The sequence below is a fragment of the Tachysurus vachellii genome, chromosome 5 (assembly GCF_030014155.1).
Source record: "Tachysurus vachellii isolate PV-2020 chromosome 5, HZAU_Pvac_v1, whole genome shotgun sequence".
NCBI classification, from domain to species: domain Eukaryota; kingdom Metazoa; phylum Chordata; class Actinopteri; order Siluriformes; family Bagridae; genus Tachysurus; species Tachysurus vachellii.
The window spans coordinates 12,664,078-12,683,553 of record NC_083464.1 but is presented as its reverse complement, the minus strand read 5'-3'; the positions used below and the strand labels follow the sequence as shown (position 1 = coordinate 12,683,553).

Below are 19,476 nucleotides of genomic sequence, written 5' to 3'. Positions count from 1 at the left end.
TCGGATCTGTTCCGTGCATTGGGAGCCTTCATGGTAATTTATCCTTAGAACTCTAAATACAAATTAGGCTCGTTAAACAGTATAATGCATTCATTAGGTACACCAAGCTGCCTTGTTTTGCACCAAGTGCTCTTATTCATCTCTCTTTCTTTCTTCCTGTGCCATCTATCAACTGCATATCTGTTTTCTTAATTAAAAATGTAAATATCAGACGGCTCGTTGTGGAATCATCCTAAGGAATGACAATTAGCAAATTTTCAACTGCAGTAATTGAAGCCTTGAGGAAATAATTAAGGGGCCTTGTTTTTGTACACGGAGGCCATAATGGGGATATCATTCTCATCAAGCCACAATGCTACTCACTAATAAACTCAGAAGGAATATTAATCATGTTTGGATTCACAGGTCAGCCAGGATTCAATTTCTCAAAACAATCAAAATTTGTAATTTAGCTAATCCACATTTGCCTTCAGTGACAAGCATTCAGTGTTTCTGTGCTAAAAACAAAAAAATGCAATATTTATGATGGGTGGATCAGGAAAGACTTCCAATGATGTGTAAGAACTTTTTGCTTTTCCACTGGTGTCAGGGTTTCTGTGCCTGTGCACATAGGTAAATCCCTGTGGGTGTGTTTGATGTGCATTTTAAGTAAATCTTGTGCACGTACAAATCCCTAAGCAATTGTGTATAACAGCATCCGATACTGATGAATTTATCAAGAGCTCTGTGACATACAGCATCTATTTTCACAAAATAAATGAATCACTCTGTTTAATAGCAGAGACCATATTTATTAATTAAGTGCTCCAAATAAACATTTCTGTATTTGAATTTGGTCTGAAAACCAGAAGTTGGTGAGGCTTAAACCAGACTGTATTTTTTAATGAAATATGAACCTTACCACTATACCCCTGCAAACACTATGCAAAAAATAAACAGTATTGTCAGTGTGGTCTGTGAATTATTTCTCTGACAGGTCCTTAAACCCAGCTCATAATTGTTCTCACATACAGTAGAGATACGTGCTGGAATTTTTTAGTCCCTTTCGTACAGTTGCAGTATTTCTTTTATTTACCCCAGACATTTCCTAATAAACACAGACTAATGTAAACAACCCTGACCAGGCAGTTACTAAAGATGTTATAAATACATTGCTGAGTACTGCACATTCATGTTAATGAACACATCTTTCTTTGTCTCACAAATTTTTTTTTTTTTTCACATGAATTAAAAGTAAAAAAAATGTATGCTCGCATATCATATTTGTTGCATTCTATGGTTACCCATTTCCCATAAAAAACAAATCAAACAATACAAAAAGCCTTGCGTGACAGTTCTATGGGTGAAAACAGCTTGGTGGTAAGAAAATCGCCAGATTGGTTTGATCTGCCAGGAAGTAACATAGAAAATCATATAACCACTCTTTACAACCATGCTGAGCAGAAAAGCATCTCAGCATGCACAAAGTATTGAACCTTCAAGTAGATGGGATATAGGGACCACAATATGCTACGCTTCTGTCATTCAAGTGCAGGAATCTGAGGCTATCATGGCTGCATGCCGCATGACTGGGCTTGTGTAGAGGTGTTCCTAATAAAGTGAAGAGGCGTGTATGTGTAACAATTTAGAACATATTATCTGTTCAGTCATAGAAATATATTTATATTCTGTGAAATCCCTACTCTGTTGGCTGCCCAAATTTCTGTTGGTTTCACTGTTTAACATTTCGAGTTGGTTGTCAGTTCCGGAGCAGTTGATGTGTCTCAAGGGAGCGGGCTCTTGTCAAACTGACTATGACAGGAAAGGTGAGTGAGTAGGTCAGCCTGAAGTGGGAACATCCTGGATGTCAGAGCCATGAAAGCAGAAAGCACAAGCCACAGAGCTTTTAAGGTTCATGTTTTGTGTCTCAGCTGAGACCCTGTCCTTGCCAGAGTCAGTCAGAACCTTGACCATGGAGGATATCATGCCTGCCTCAACGCGTGAGCTCTGACTTCTATGAACACTTTGCTTCTTCATATTTTTTTCTGTCTCTATTCTGACTCACTTGGCCTGGTTTCAAACTGTCTTTTCCACATTACACATTTGTCACATTACAGGACTTCCATAGATGGCTTGGAAGTTGGATTTCCATTTATTTGGGCCAGTGTTGGCTTTGCTGGACCCTTCGTCTACACTGTACTGGAATGTGTTTACTTTACAGTGTCAGTTGTTTGATAGTAGTTTAGGGTAAAATGTTTTTCCCCTTCTGCTAGACAACTTACAGCTTCTCTACAGACAGTTTGCAGCTGTAGCTGTTGATTGCATTTTCCCAAACCAAACTTGGTATCATACTTTCAATACTATTTTTCTTCACCCCTTTTCATGCTTCTGAAATGTATTCAGTGAACCATTTCTATATTCTGCCAACCTTTCTTTCAGAACAATGGTCTTCTGTTATGTGAAACCATGAATGTCAAGCCTTGATATGTTAAAGTTAAATATCAGCTTGTAGGAATTTGGTATTTTCTTGGATTACGATGATGAGACACACAAAAACATGTCTGTTTATTTTATGATATTGGTCAGAATTTTCAAAAATAGAACTAATTTCCAGACTTTCCTACTAATGTTTTAAAAACTCTGCCCTGTTTAATTTTACCTAAACCTGGTAAAGACATTTAAATCATAAAACATTTTTTGTGAAATGTCATTTTTACCAATCTGTGAACCTAGCTGTGTGTTACACTGGTGTCTGTCCCCTTATTATGCTTGTGGATACGCTTGTTTCTTTGCGCCTTATCTTAGAGTGATGTAAGGGGGTGAAATGGAGATGAAGCTCGATCAGGAGGGAGTCCAGAGACTCTTTCAGCAGAAAGTTACTCTATAAATGTCAATATGAATTCAATAGGAAATTAGATGGATTAAAGGTGAGCTGTTTATAATGAATTCATGTGCTGTAGTCAGCAGAGCTATAACTGACATTTTTGCTGATTTATAATGCCTTTTCACATATAATGCTAATTATCCTCCATGAACTTAAGCAAAAGTGGCACTTTTAGATAGCACCTATGGTTTTTTCATTAATGCATCTTGTGTTTAAAAAAATCACCTTCCTGAACAATTACGGCACGTCCAAGCAGATTTCACTCAATTAGTTCAGACTGCCATTCATTCTTTTCCAGAGAAACCACACATGGATATATTTCCATCCACATACACAGACAGGTAGATAGATACCCAATCTGTTATCCAATCTACCAGGTGGCAGCAGTGAAGTGAATTATTACTCACATCAAAAATATCTCTGACTTTTGATTATGGCATGAATATTGGTGGCAGATGGGTTGGTTTGAGTATTTAAGAAACTGCTGATTTCCTGGGATTTTCACAAATAACAGTTTCTAGATTTTACATAGAATGGTGCAAAAACAAACAGCATTGTCAGAGTGACAAACATGGATTTATTTCTAGCCACATACACTTACAGGAATATATAGATACGCTAGGTTTGGCAGGTAATTAAATACTGTCTACCTGCTTGGAGTTAAAACAGTAAACTACTTTTTTCTCTCTTACGCACAGACCATAAAAGCAACCTCTCCTCTTGGTGACCCACGTGTGACCTATAACCTGGAAGAGGGTCAGGTTCCAGAGACTAACATGCCTGTGCGTTTCTACATCAAACCCAACCGGAGGGACAGTTCAGCCTCTATTCTAGTAGCTGAGCCACTGGACTATGAGACCACTCGCTTCTTCACCTTGCGTGTCCGTGTGCAGAATGTCGCAGCAGTTCCACTAGCCTCTTTCACTACTGTCTATGTCAACATTACAGGTAAGAACTGACTTAACACAAAGACCTGGTACTGGCAGCTATGACAGACTGTTAGTCAGAACCGTAAAATGGATTTAGAATCACATTTTATTGCCATTGGACATTTTATATCTTTGTGGGCATTTTTGTTATATCTCTAACTGTCCCAACTAATCAAGGAATATCTACCAGTTTTGACTTTATGTGGGCTTGGCTTGTCAAAATTAGGAAAATTGCTTCTTAAAAACAGCAAATTTTATTTAAAACTAAACATTCCAGACTAAACTAAATTTTCTGTGGTTTACATGTATGCATAACAAGCATTAGCTGTATTAAAAATAATAAAAACAGTAGGATAGTGTGTACATTTAAGGATAGGGCAGCAAAGAAGCAGTAAGCATCTTCAGCAGGAAAGCACAACACTTGAGACAACATCAGCATTAATTAGGGGGAAAATGGAGATTGAAATGGAATGAAAGGAAGACAAAAGCTCTCAGAAAGCTCATTTGAGAGACGTTGTAATCAGCGCTCTGCAGGGAAGAGCCAATCTCCTCTTACAGCCACTCACCCACACACCACCCCTGCCTGCTGTGAACTTAGCAGCCTTCTTCTCAGCTGCCACGCTCATGTGGAAAGCACACACTGCTCCACTCATGAGAAATAGGGGGATTTTATTCATGTCGCACATCATTATGAAATCTGTAGTGTCCAGTACTGTATGTCATGTGTGTGAGCTCTGTACAGCCATAACAGATTGTGCTCTCTCTCTCTCTCTCTCTCTCTCACTCTCTCTCTCTCTCTCTTTCTCTCTCTCTCACTCACATTCTCTTATTCACTCAGATGTGAATGACAATGTTCCGTTTTTCATGTCGAGCACGTACGAAGCCACAGTACCTGAAGGGGCTGAGATTGGCACATCAGTGGCCCAGGTTTCAGCCTCTGACCTGGACTCTGGTCTTCATGGCATGGTAATCTCCCACTGAGCAAATTCCAACTCTGCATGCATCACTTTGTTGCTGAGACACTTTTTTTTTTTTTGTTAAATTATGACAGATGAATTTGTAGCTCAGTTCAGAGTCAAGGTGGGAATTAGATTTCATGGTCTCAGTCTATGCTAATAGTTTGGAAAAGAACACTTCTGTCTCTTTCCTGCATGCTGAGGACACAATGATCTCATCCCACCAAGAGTTTAAGCTTTAACTTCCTGCCAAGGTGTTTTGGGCAAGTATTGAATAGATTACTCTCAGTAGTGTTACATATATCGAATATGTATGCATATTATGTTCAGAACTAATTATAGTTATTTTTGAAATTATCGCATGTTCTGAGGAGGATTTCAGAATTGGGTTGCTAAGCAGTGGCGGTTTGTACATATAGGCAGGTGCAGCAGACAATAACCATTTACATTAACTAGCACTTAGGAACAGCTGTACACCTGCTCATTCAATAATCCCCTCAGCCATGCAGCAGCAACACAATGCATAAAGTCATACAGATATAGGTCAGGAGCTTCAGTTATTGCTCATATCAAACATCAGTCTTGGGAAAAATGTGTTGTTGCCAGTATTCAAAATGAACTGCTGATCTCCTGGGATTTTCACACACAAAATAAAATCTCTAAAGTTTCCACAAAAAACATTCAGTGGCACTCCTGCAGGCAGAATTTATTTTTTTTTAGCGGTTAGAGTAGAATGGTCAGGCACTGGCTTTTAGACCAGACCACATCTCTCAATTAAAAAGATTAAGCAATTAATTAATTCATTCATTCATTAATTTTTTTCAAGATCAAACTCATCAATTCTCAGTTGCCTGGTATGGGGATGATAGTAGCATAAGTCCGGTATGTTTTCCTGCCCAACTCCAAATGGTATGACATCGGGCTGCTTCTCTAGCAGGGACAAATAAATAAATGCTTGGGGAAAGAAAAAAATATTGACAATTTGGACTTGTGCCCACATGACTGGTGAAGGCTGGAACAAAAAGAGTTTTAATGTCTGTGAGTACCATGGAAGTTCTAAATACCCTGAAATCTTACAATAATTATAAAAAATAATAATAAAGTGTATGATGGATTTATATCATGATGTTAATCATATTGTTATATTTTACAACTGTACTCTTACTTATTTACATAACATGCCAAAATTATATATTTTTTTTTCCATCAAGGTCAATTACATCATTCTAAAGGACCAGAGTGGAGACTCTCAGTTCTTTAGCATTAACCCATACACAGGCATCATCCACACACGAGCCACCTTTGACCGTGAACAGAAGAGCTCTTACCTTATTGAGGCTCAGTCCCAGGACAGCTCAGAGTCGGCCCGGCCTGGACAGCAGGGTCAACCCAACTCAGGTGTGCTAATTTAGTGATTACTCATTATTCAACTACATCCCTATATTCAGCAATAACAACAGAGCAGTAATGTCACTAACATGAATTGTGTAAATATATTGAGTGCCTAAGGTTATGTAGAATAAAAGGGCACTATATATTCACTATGCATAGTCCTTATTCTACAATCCTTATTACTACTCAATGACATTAATGGCTGAGTTACTTTCTCCTTCTCCACAGACACAGCCTATGTCAGGATTTTTGTCACAGATGTAAATGACAACGCCCCAGCTTTTTCTCAGCCTGTATACGAGATCAGTGTGGAGGAAGACAAGGAAGTGGGCTACGTAGTCATTACTGTCACTGCTAATGATGAAGATGAGGGTAAGACCTTTGATTTCTGTCACGATGGCAACACCAGAAAAAGCATCCGTGTTCCATAACTTTACTTGGTAGAACAATTTGCACCTGCCATATATGCTAGTCTAGAGGTGAGATAGCTTTAGGCCCTCCCTACAGAACACAGCTTATTTACGGATACTGTCACCTGTCTGATTTTTAATGTGGATTTCTCATACTGCATGAATCTGTAATGTTATTTTTGACAGCTGGAGGCTGGAAAAATAATCATAGTGTGAGGTAAACCTAGGTGGAAAATGCATTTCTCCCCACTGAGCTTGTTAGCAAATCTCTATGGTGATTGTGGGAGTGACACATTCAGGCCCCCGAGGTAGCTATTTGATGTTGGCGCCTTTCTTTTGTTTGTCTCAAGCTGTTTCACAAAAGAAATAAATAAATAATATTGGCTGCTGTAATGACAGGTAAACCCTTTGTGGGAAAGATGTTGAGAACCAGAGAAAACAAAATTTGTGATTCCTTGCAAAGATTCACCTTTACCAAGCACTCAGGCAAATTTTCATAACATAATATCCTGTATAAAGTAGACAGCTTCTACATATGCCATGACATGGAATAGTGCTTTGGTAAGTCTGTAGCTGCACCCAAGGAGTACTCTAACTCTACATCTTTTTGGAGCTTTCTGCACTTCATTGTCTGCTGCTGTGGATAGTTTCATATGTATCAAGCTTAATATTTGCACTTCCCAGAAACAGCTTTTTCCCTATCATTGCTTCAGGATAATCTCATCTGGATATTACAGATTAGTAAAGACATTGCCATTGTAAAGACATTCTTGTGGACTCTCATTCACAATCAGATCATTTTGATTATCCTCTCAACACACTTTGTTTAAATTTTGATATATTTTTTAATATAGCATACAACTGTAGAATGTCATATACGTATCTCTAATCTCACTATTAGGTGTCATATAGAAGGATATGTTCCTCTCGTGTCATATCATGGAGATTTATCATGTTACTCTCACCCCTGGCTTACTCATTATGCATCTTAATCTACATCTAGATTTGTATAAAGGTGTTTTGTGAAAATATCTATAGTTATTTGAATTTAATTTTTAAAGAGTACGTCAACAAAGAATTTAAAGGCATGTATTATATTACTTACTCCACTCAACTCTGGTGGTGTTGAAAAAAATGTGTGAAGAGTTAATCTGTTGTTGACAAGAGCATGTGGATTTAACAAGAAAGAACTATGATAATAAATTCAGCCATGTTACTACGCTCTTGGCACAGGTGTCTAGGCAGGCAGATTATTGGTATTAACCAAAGATAATCCATAGAACATAAGACAATCCTATTAAACTGTTGGCTTGCTGATCAGGCATGACTTCTGGAAGATTTCCTATCATTCACTCTTGGCCTCATTCTGGAGCTTGACTCATCTTGGATCATACATTTCTTCTTGTTATGATTTGGTGTGTACGTCGTGTATGTCCCCTGCAGGCTCCTAGAGGGAAAATGTGCCTACATAAAGCAGATAACATGCAACAGTCTACCCTTTATAGGCACAAAGCCTCTGAGATATAGTGCTAATACTGACAGCATTGCTCCTGTTCATCCGAGTGAGACCGTTTTAGAGGCAGGTCATTGTTCTGTCCCACACAGTATGTTAATCTGCCTTTCTGCCCCATGTCACTTCTGTCCCATCATTCATTGATGGTTCACTAACAGATTAATGTGCTTGATGTTTCCCATTCTCATTTGCACAGAAGGTGACCCATGCTCATCTGTCATCATAGACAAACATGCAAAGCTGTTAGGGCTCTTGCCATCATGACAGCGCTTCACCTGTTAAATATGGTACACATGTTTGACAAATATGGTGTGGCATGTAGCCACCATAAGTGAGAGAAAAGGAGGGGTCAGCCCAGGGGGAGAATACTAGCAATCAGTGAATGTGGCTAAAAGCTCATTATGGATGAGACAGTAGCCATTGCATAGAGGTGAAGATGTCAAGATAGCTTACTGTGTCTGGATGGATAGCGTGGTTCCTCAAGACAGCTAATATTTCAGGTTTGTCATGTGCAGGAATACAAATCGGTGCTCAGTGCCACTCTTTACAAAGCATACAGTTAATTTAACATTTTTCTGATTGTAATCAAAAGGTGGATCATAATTGCCTGATGCACAAATATTAATTATTAAATGTTTTACAAACCTTAGTAGATTTATTCTTAATTTTAATAAAAAACGATGCTGTGTTACTTTGCAGTCTTAGAAGGCATGCAGTGCAGGGTGTCAGTGTGTAGGTCTTGCAATCCATAGAGCTTCAGGGAAATACAGCATATTAGCCAGCTGGTCATTAAAGAAACTGCTTTGGGCAAAAGCACCCGAGATGCCTCCAGCAAGTGCCAGAACACATTATGCTCCGCAATCCTGATGTCTGGGGCCAGGATGAGTACAACACATCTTAATGAAATTCTCACACATTTTCTCAGATCACACACAGATGGTGTTTGTCTCATAAAATCTTATCCAGGCTGGTAAACAGAGCCAGAGTAAAAGTTGTTTTCCTTTCTCTGTATGGAGGGTAGGCAGGGCAGAGAGGCTGGTTGCCCAAAGACAGGATACCTTTTTTTAAGTTTCTACATACACAGAAACACAAGTTTCTTTAAACACTTTATACATCATCTCAGGTAGGTAGTTAGGTAGGTAGGTAGGTAGGTAGGTAGGTAGGTAGGTAGGTAGGTAGGTAGGTAGATAGATAGATAGATAGATAGATAGATAGATAGATAGATAGATAGATAGATAGATAGATAGATAGATAGATAGATAGGAAAATTGCTGTAACATTAAAGTATAGCATAACCTGTGATTGTGTGACACCAAGTGTGTGGGATTTAATGATGAGGTGAGAAGAAAAGACAATGGGATGAAAGGCTTATGGACTCTGATGTACCTCTGATGCAACAGCCTAAGAAATTAATAGCAGAACTAATCATGTTTGTATACACAGCTTCCAAAAAGGTCAAAAAATTTTTTTATTTAATTGGAGTGATAGGGTGTGTGCTGGGACTTTTATATTTACTTAAAAGAAAGTCTCTTTATAGACATCTAAAGATTTTCCTTAAATGTTACCCCTAAATGTGGAGACTTTCATCACATCACCTTTTCATCACATAGGAGCTAGCCTTAATCAAAGCTATGACAAAGTCTGGTAGACGAGAGAACTCATCAAATTTTTTTCCTTTAGGGCATTCTTTGGTGGCCTTAAACCTTTAGCTTTTCTGTTTGCTTATGTTAATTAGAAGGTTAATTAGTAGTGGTGTTGAAACAGCTTGTTCACAGCACCTAAGGAAACATTTAACCTTTCTGGATAACAAAACGTCGATGTGAGCAAACATTTTTACAATTAAATTATACCACTTCAAACTCATAAGCCAACCTACAACTTTGCAGCATTAAACTTGCTTGTAATCCAAAAAGCATAGATTGATCTCGAGATAACTACACAGCCACCACAACATACAAAGTTCTGACACATTGCACATCTTTAACAGGTGCCAACGCAAAGCTGCGCTACCAAATTACCTCAGGAAACACTATGGGCACCTTTGATGTTGAGCCAGAGATTGGCACTATCTTCATCGCCCAGAGACTGGACTATGAGCGAGTGCAGCGTTACCATCTCCGCTTGGTGGCATCAGATGGAAAATGGGAGAACCAAACAGTAGTGGTTATCAACATCATCAACCAAAATGATGAAGCACCTATTTTTAGTCAGACAGAATATCATACAAGTGTAACGGAGGAGCTGATCGAGCTGCCTGTTCCTGTGCTGGAGGTGAGTGGGGGCTGAACATTCAAACGTACATAGAGCTAATTTACAGTTTTCAGTAGGTATAAACAGGCTACTCTCAACCTTTTGGTTTCCTGTGGGACGTGGACCTTCTGATTTAATATACTAAACTGCTAGCACTGTAGTTTTATATTGGAGTTCTTTGGATGGCTTGTTGTTTTCATAATGACCTTTCAGAGACAAAGAATGCTGGTCTTGTAGCTTTATGTATAACAGTTTCTATTCATGTTTACAGTGAATACATTATCTTTTGCATAAAGGGTTGCTGGGATATATTTCCACCTACTTAATGTTGGTTATTTTCTAGGTCTCAGCTACAGATCCAGACCAGGAGGCAGACCAGAGTGCAGTCCGATACTCATTACATGGGCAAGGTGCTGGGAGTGAATTCACTATAGAGGAACTCACCGGAAGGATTTATGCCCAAAAGCGTCTTGACCGAGAGGAACGTTCAGCGTGGCGATTTCTAGTGTTGGCCACTGATGAAAACGGTGATGGCCTAACTGGCTTTGCTGATGTGTTAGTGGAGGTACGTGACATAAATGACAATGCTCCACAATTCCTGTGTGCCTCAGAAGGATGCTTTGTGGGCCATGTGCCTGAGAACTCCCCAGCTGACACCTCCATTATGGAGATGCAGGCCACTGACCTGGATGACCCTAAAACTGGCAAGAATGCTGTTCTCACCTACAGAATTGTCCAGAATGTCCGTAATGAGATAAATCTCAACCTGTTCTCCATCAATCCAGCTACAGGAACTATCTATACAGTGCTGAGATCTTTGGACAGGGAGGTGGAGGACCATTACTTGGTAGTAGTTGAGGCAAGGGATGGAGGTGGCCTCTCTGGGACAGGAACAGCCACGATTATAGTTTCGGATGTGAATGATCACCCTCCAGTGTTCACACAGAGAGTCTACATGGCCACCATGGCAGAGGACCTGGATATTAACAGTGAAGTTCTGGCAGTGGCTGCTACTGATGGGGACGAGGGAGAGAACTCGGTGATGACTTTCAGCATCATAGGTGGAGATGAGGACCGCAAGTTCTTTATTGAGACAGACAAGGGAAATCGACAGGGCGTAGTGCGGCTAAAGAAAAAGATTGATTTTGAAAAGCCCCATGAGCGCACCTTCAATCTTACAGTCAAAGTGGAGGATGCAGACTTCTATAGCTTGGCATATTGTGTCATACAAGTGGAGGACTCAAACGACCATGCACCTGTGTTCTTTCCCCAGTTCTATGATGCAGGGTCCATGTTTGAGGATGTTCCCCTGGGCACCATTGTGGCCCAAGTGACTGCCATGGACCTGGATTCAGGGCAGAATGGAAAGTTCACATATAGCATTGCCCCAGAGTCTGACCCTTTTCAGCAGTTCCTGGTGGATAAGAGTGGATGGGTGGTGGTAGCAGACTCTTTGGACCGAGAAAAGGTATCACAACACAGGCTGATAATCTTTGCTACAGACATGGGAAACCCTTCTCTCACTGGATCTGCTATTGTTCTAGTGGCTGTACAGGATGTTAACGATAATGGGCCTGAGTTTGAAGTGCCATACCGCCCCATTGTATGGGAGAACACAATTGCACCACAGCTTGTCCATATGAATGACACTTCCACTCTGCTCCATGCCATAGACAGAGATAGTTCACCTAACGCAGGTCCTTTTTACATTCGGCTGCTGATGATCACCTCAGATGCCACAAACTTTAACCTGACTGATCTGCGGAATGGCAGTGCCATGATAACAGCCCTTCGCACCTTTGATAGGGAACAGCAGAAAGAGTACCTACTTCCAATTCTGATGGCTGACAGTGGCTCTCCTCCAATGAGCTCCACCAGTACATTGACTGTCATAATTGGAGATAAGAATGATCACCCACATGCACCTGGACACTCTGAGTTTATAGTCTACAATTATGAAGGTATGTTTCGGTGAAATGTTGATACATTATCTTGCTTGAGTGTTTACAGTCAAATTCTACAGCATTCATTTAGCATTTAACATTATCTTTTGGCTCATCATGAACCTTTGTCAGAAATATGGTTTGGGTTTTATGTATATTTAGAGTTTCCTGTTAACAAGAACCCATTGTGTAGCTCAACACATGCAGATTACTTAAGTCCCAGTTTTAACAGGCACATAAAAAGGAGTCATTTTAAAAGCTGCTTATTTCATGCCTAACAGGATTGAAGTTTTCTCTTTTGCCTTTGGAAAAGTGGTAACTAATACCATTGCCCCACAACCCTGCAGCTTAAGCAAGTCCATATCTGCCAATGAGCATTTTCTTGAAAAAAGATAGGAACGAGCATTTTCAAAAAAAAAAAAGATAGGAACGAGTCTTTCTACTCTCCTTCCTCACACACAAGCACAACCACACATATCCTCAGGTATTGCAGTCTGTGTGAGGTGACTTTTAATATAATGATGTATGTTGCTTTTTCTGCAGGTACTCTTCCTACTACTATACTTGGACAAGTTCAATCCCCTGACATTGATGACTGGAGTGAAAAGGTTTACAAATTTGAAGACAGACCCTCTAGGTATATTTATTTTTTTAAATTTGGTACGGGCAACTGACACTCAAAGTGATGAAAATAAAAAAGGAAGACAAATTGAAGGATATCATCTTGTACTGTGAATGTTTTTAATAGGTAATTACAACGAGATCCCAATTTACCTCTAGAGACACAGATTTATGTGGTTGATTAGAAAATTGAGGTGTGACAGACTTTAACTCTAATGAACAGCACATGAAATAGTGACAAGCTACATACTGTACTGAGCTTGCTGCACAAGCTGTGACAGACATGACACCTCTCAGAACTAAGGAAAAAGATGCATCAATATTCATACACATAACAAATGTCACAGTCTGCTGAGATGAGGCCTGTCTCTTTGAATATAGTTTTCTCCAAAATTAGCCTTCTTGAGGTGTTTTGGAAAGTGTTTGCTCCTGCTAATTAGAATAAGTAACACATGAATAGATTATCAGTTTATCACAGGCCTGTGTGGCATGACGTTTTGGCACACGCAGCATCGCTTCAGCCTTGGCAGTTTTTCATTTGCTTACTTGATGGGTAATTACCTCATTTGGCACAGAAGCTGGAGGTCACTAGCCACATGGAACTCAATTGCTGTTAGGTGAACATGATTCCAGCTTTTAAATTCTAATTTGAACACCAGCCGGTGTGAGTTTTGCGACCTTGGTGTGTCTGTCCAGGGTGATAAACACAGTTAAACACTTCTGTAATACCTGCATCATATTGTTGGTGTTAGTAGCAAAATACTAAAGGTACATTTCTACTGCCTGTTGATCAATATTGGATGCTTTTCGATATGTTACAGATATTCTTGTAGATTACAGATGTTCTTGTAGATATTCTTCTTTAATGTTCTCTACAATGACTGCTCATTTTATGTACTTGACTGCATCAGGTTCAAGTTGTATAATAGTTATTCTCTCTCTTTACAGAAAAGGTGTGTCAGGTGTAGGCACCAGCTTTAGATGATATTTTAGATAGTATGCATGTTTTAAATGATGTACTGTGCTAAGGTCTGGAGTACAAGATTCAAGTACAAGGCCAATCATTCTAGTCTGCATAAAATGAAACTAAATTAAAGAACTATGTGCAAAAAGAATTAATTGAAATAATAAGAAATCAAAAGGGGTAATAGAATGTGATGAGCAATATGTTACTGGTTACATGTAGTAGTATGATGTGCCATTATGTTTCACACAGTAATGGTACTGAAAGTGCAAATATTAAAGAATGAACTGTGATAGTTAAGGTGCAAGTGTATAACTCCAGTGGTCTTATGTAGTGTTCAGATTCAGGCTGTCTATCGACACCAGCAGTGGCACAACAAAGGAGCATGACAACATTCATTTTCAAGGGCAGAAGGTGGTTTAAATTCATAGGTCTAAATTGCAAACTTGCATACTAAATACTATGCCCCCTATGGTAACAAATAGCATACACTTTACAATTATTTCTATACATTTTACTGCACTGATGTACACTTTGGCTGTCAGCCAGTGACAGAAAGCAAAGTAACCAAAAAAATTGTGTTTTTTTTTTTGTTAACAATTTTTTTCTCTAATCACAGCTCCTGAGCCAGCACTCACAGTGCTGCTACAGGTTTGAAGTGTTGATTACTCTTAAAAAATAAGCTGAGTGTAAAACCTTTCACATTTAATTGGCAAGAAAGTTTACTTTTATTGAGAATAAAATTTGCTTTTGTTCAGTTGGGTGATTTTATAATTATCACTAAAAATAAAATGTCCTTCGTCTATGCAGTGGCTACACAGATGAGGGTAAAGCAGTACCCTGGAAACCATGAGTAGTTGTGGTGGGTACTGTAGTACCATAAGATACACTTTGCTTTGTATAGAAATGTATGCCTCGAACAATATACTTTTTTGTAACCGAGATGGGACATGGTCATTATGATTAGGACATGTTTTTTATTAGGACTTCCAGTGAAGTTCATTAGTTCATTAATTCATTAGAAGGTATCAGGTGATCCTGCTGGCTAGATTGAAAGGTTTCTATGCCCCGTTCTAGATATATCCATTGAGACGGCTTTGGCATATAAGGTACAGCAGTGACATATTTGTTATATTACCATGGTGACCTTCTCTAATCTGCGTCAGGACTCTGCATAGCCTGTCCAGGTTGACAGTGCCTGTGTTTAGCTGAAGTGCTAGGCTGTACTAAAGGACATCGCCATGAGACAGTGAGGAAGTGTCTTTGTGACTGCTGTCTCTTTAAAAGTGAAAGAGGAACATGGACTAACAGGTGAAGAGCTGACATTTTATAATGCCAACAGTCTGGATGGTGGCCCTGCATGAGGGCTGAAGAAACAGAGGGTGTGATGGAAAAATAAAGCCTCTTAATGGACTGCTTAGTTATTATTATGTCTGGTCAAAGATGCTGAAAGGCAATTTAAAAAGTCTACTTTGTTTAATTAGCTGTTGCGTTTTTATCACTACTGCACCTTCAATATATACACATCCTCACTTCATCTCTCTCTTTATCTTTCTCTCTTGTTTCACAGGCAGTTTATCCTGAACCAGAACTCTGGTCAGCTAAGCATAAAAAGTGGCACCCCAGCTGGGACGTACAGACTACAGGTGCGAGTGGCAGATAAAAGTTGGCCCGATGTCACCTCCACTGTGCAGATTACAGTCAGGGAGCTAAAGGAGGAGGCGCTGCTCAATGCTGGCTCACTCCGTTTCTCCAGTGCGTGGTTTAACACCTGTTTATCTACTGCAACATTCACCTCCACTTCAGTGTGCTGAACAGAACTATTAAACATCTCTGTTTCCATTTATCAGTCATTATGATGATGATGATGATGATGATGATGATGATGATGATGATGATGATGATGCAAGGACACTCCAGTGCATGCAAGCTAACCTTTATTCAGTGCACATGTAGTCTATGTCAAGAATTCTGATGCAACATGTAAAAAAAAAAAGAAAAAAAAGAAAGAAATCTCTGGTGGCCTGAGGACAAGGGGGTTTGAATTTACGTTCTTAACATACAACCATAAATTCTTTCCTCTAAAAATGTCCCATCTCTGAAAGGACGAATTATAACGATTTAGTGCTTTTGCCTTTGACTGAGGAATTCATAAACATATTCCACATAAATATGTATTTCACACAAATGTTTTTCAGTCCCAATAACTGCCCTTAGACTTCCATATTAAGTAAAATCTTTTCTTGGTGCAGGGAAACGAGTCTTGTCTGTATGTATGATACAGATGCTCTAGAGCTGTGGTTCTCAAACTATTTTCAGTCCATCCATTTAAAAAAACATGACAAATCCCTCAGTGTAGATTTTAATTATTTAAACTATTTAAATTTGGGCCATGTTGTTCAAATACATACATTTGGGTATTTAATTGGAGCCAGAGGGGATATTTTTATTAACATTATAATCACATTCCTGTCTAACCTCTTTCAGTTTATCAGTTAGATAATGGTGATTTTTTTGATGCCTACCCCGTAATATTATAAAGGCAGTGCAAGAGAGAGAAAGAAATCGTGGATCAACTTGTGTTATAAATTAATGTTAATTTATGGTTGTAATATAATACCACTTGTTTAGTTGTTTTGACTTTTTATAGTTACTTTTACCAGACTGTTAAGAATGGTAACTATAAACCTCCACATACCTCTTCATTAAGTGTTTTCTGAAGTCTGTATTGGTGTACATAACCCTGTGTTTTGTTGTTTATTGTGTGCAGATGTAACAGCGGAACAATTTTTTAGGGCCTCTGATGGTGACAAGAGTTTGTATGAGCGTCTGCAGTGTCTGCTCTCTGAAGTCTTTCAGACAGATCTAGATAAAGTGTACATCTTCAGCCTGGCCAATGGCAGTCATTCCACTCAGCAGCACCTCAGCTTGTGGTTTGCTGCCCATGGCTCACCTTACTACAAACCAGAGAAACTGCATGGCAATATGGCTATGCATAAGATCAAGGTAACACTCACATACATAGAAACACATATTTACATCTCTCACACACCTGACCACAGACCGCTACTAACACTTTACACGTATACAGAGATTGACATGAGGCATTCTGAATATTTCATGGCCTTGTAAGGTATATCACAGCATTGTGCAGCCATGGCCAGTGAGCCAGAAAGGGAGGGAATGAAGGAGGGACAGAGGGAGTGAATAAATGGATCTGTAAATCAGGTGTGAGTGGGAGCTACGTGAAGCTTCTGACTTTTGTTTATGCCCAGTGTTGGAGGCTGCTCTGAAAGTTTTACAAAGGCTTGTAATGAATGTGACATATTGCCCTTGGACATGGATTTCAGCCAATGTCTCTCTCTCTCTCTCTCTCTCTCTCTCTCTCCCTCTCTCTCTCTCTCTCTCTCTCTCTCTCTCTCTCCCTCTCTCTCTCTCTCTCGGTCTCTCACTCTCTCTCTGTCTGTCTCTTTCTCACTCACTCACTCACACACACACACACACACACTCAGAGCTTATATGAGATTTTATAAGGCACCTTCATTGTGTTCCACGGATCCCAGACTACATTGTCAGTCGCTCTATACCTTGGTATATATCAGTGGACTGTGATGTTCACTGTCACACACAACCAGCTGGATACCGCAATTGAAAATTAAGTTCTCTCTTTCATGTATCTTTCTAGTCTTTCTTTTACTTGTTTTTTGATGTAAACCTGTTCCACATTGGAACAATCTGCGAAAGTCCAACTACATCAGCTTTCCTGCTTATATAACATGCCTTAATTGTGACCTGCTAACTGTTTACCTTAACCATTAGTGATTAATTAATTACTTCACGTTACTGTTGGTCATACTTTATCATTGACTTTTTAATAAGCCCTGTTGTCACTTCACTAATCAAACTAGAGATGTGTAAATGTGTTTGTGGAAGCTCTTTTCTTCCTCTATAAGGAGCCTTCGGGTAAATAATGTACATAAATGTGTGTGATTTACAGAAACTTCTGCTCTAGCAACTTGAATATTTTTAACCATGACCTGCTGAAATACTTTACAGGGTCAACATCTGATCTGCTTTTGCCACTTTATAACCTCTGATGTATCATTATACGCCTTAAGTTAGAGAAGAAGACAAACAAACAGTACATGGGGTCAACCATCCTAACATTCAATACTGTAATATCATCAGCATTTCATTTTCTGCATGCTTCTTGCTTCCTCTACCAACACACTAATCTGTAATCTGTGTCTTTCTGTGTCTTTCAGTTGGAATCTGCTCTCGGTGTGAGCATTCTGCAGGTGGGTGTGGATGAGTGTGACTATGCAGACTGTAGTCCCGCAGGTGGCTGTTCCAGCAGGGTGACGTTTAGTGACACTCCTTCTGTTCTGAATGGTGGCAACACTTCCCTGGTTTCTGTCTCAGCCACAGTTAGAGCTCTGTGTGGCTGCTTGGCCAGAGAGAGCAAGCACATGTCCTGCTCTTCTTACCCTCACAGCCCATGTCTTAATGGAGGCACTTGTGTGGATACAGAAATGGGCTACAGGTAATATTTCAGAGGTGGACAATGGGATGTACTGATATAGTGATATATCACAGTGCACAGTGCACAAAGCTGATGAAATGTTTAACATTAGTTTAATAATCATTCTTTTTTTTTTCATTTTAGGTGTTTAATATTTTAGGATAGTCCTTGAACATTTAATTAGACACATTTATGATACTGTTTATATGTTTATATGTTTTAATATAAGCTAAACACACTATTAATCAAACTAAATATATAATACAATTATATAGTGGTTATATTAAACATGTGTGGTTAATAGTGTGTTTAGCTCGTATTTTTTACATATTACTATAATACAATCAAATGCTCAATATTTTGTGGCAATCTGTGCCTCTCCTAGTTGTCAGTGTCCACCCTTGTTTGACGGACCAGAGTGCCAGCAGACTAGGCACACATTTTTGGGAGATGGCTATGCCTGGTTCCCTCCCATAAAGCCTTGCTTCAAGAGCCACATCTCTCTGGAGTTCATCACAGAGTCAGCTGACGGACTGCTTCTGTACAATGGCCCCCTCGGTGTCCACCACCCCGGAGACAAGGGGGACTTCATTGCACTTGGTACTTTACCCAAATGCCAAAACATTTTTTTTTTTTTTTTTTTTTTTTTTTATTATTTACCCCCTGCATTGTTTTCATTTCTAGTTGTAATGAACAACCAGTGAGTTGTAATCTTAATAATGAAAAACATGACAAAGCAATCGATACCATTATGATTGAGGGTTTGTACATTGGCTATGCAGAAAATTAATTTTCCTTAACAATTAGCTGTGGGCCAAAGGGTCAATAAATGTGATGATGATGATGATGATGATGATGATGATGATGATGATGAAGGATGAACACTTAGTGATGAATTGATCTAAATTTAAATGTCTGTGGTCAGCACTGTAAGGGCAAGTATGTTAAGAGACAAGGCCTTCTAATAAAGGTCAAACGTTGCACATATGCTGTCCTATCTGTTCTGCCCTGACCTCATATGACTCAAGAGTGTAACCTGAAAAGGCCTTAAAACAGCTTAGATTGTCGGTATGCTCTGTGCTGCCTGTAGGCACTTAATTATCGAGCTGGCCT

General features: G+C 39.3%; 1 protein-coding gene across 1 annotated transcript in view; it reads left to right on the top strand.

Moving 5' to 3' along the window:
* The window catches only part of si:dkey-22o22.2 (neural-cadherin), a 107,058-nt gene that overhangs the window by 76,559 nt on the left and 11,023 nt on the right, over positions 1–19,476 (top strand). The window contains exons 13-23 of the mRNA XM_060869825.1: positions 3,562–3,811; positions 4,631–4,758; positions 5,960–6,146; positions 6,369–6,512; positions 10,051–10,334; positions 10,657–12,274; positions 12,800–12,893; positions 15,412–15,596; positions 16,612–16,847; positions 18,107–18,384; positions 18,749–18,963. Of these exons, the coding sequence (XP_060725808.1) occupies positions 3,562–3,811; positions 4,631–4,758; positions 5,960–6,146; positions 6,369–6,512; positions 10,051–10,334; positions 10,657–12,274; positions 12,800–12,893; positions 15,412–15,596; positions 16,612–16,847; positions 18,107–18,384; positions 18,749–18,963 (3,619 nt within the window). The remainder of the gene's footprint in view (positions 1–3,561; positions 3,812–4,630; positions 4,759–5,959; positions 6,147–6,368; positions 6,513–10,050; positions 10,335–10,656; positions 12,275–12,799; positions 12,894–15,411; positions 15,597–16,611; positions 16,848–18,106; positions 18,385–18,748; positions 18,964–19,476) is intronic.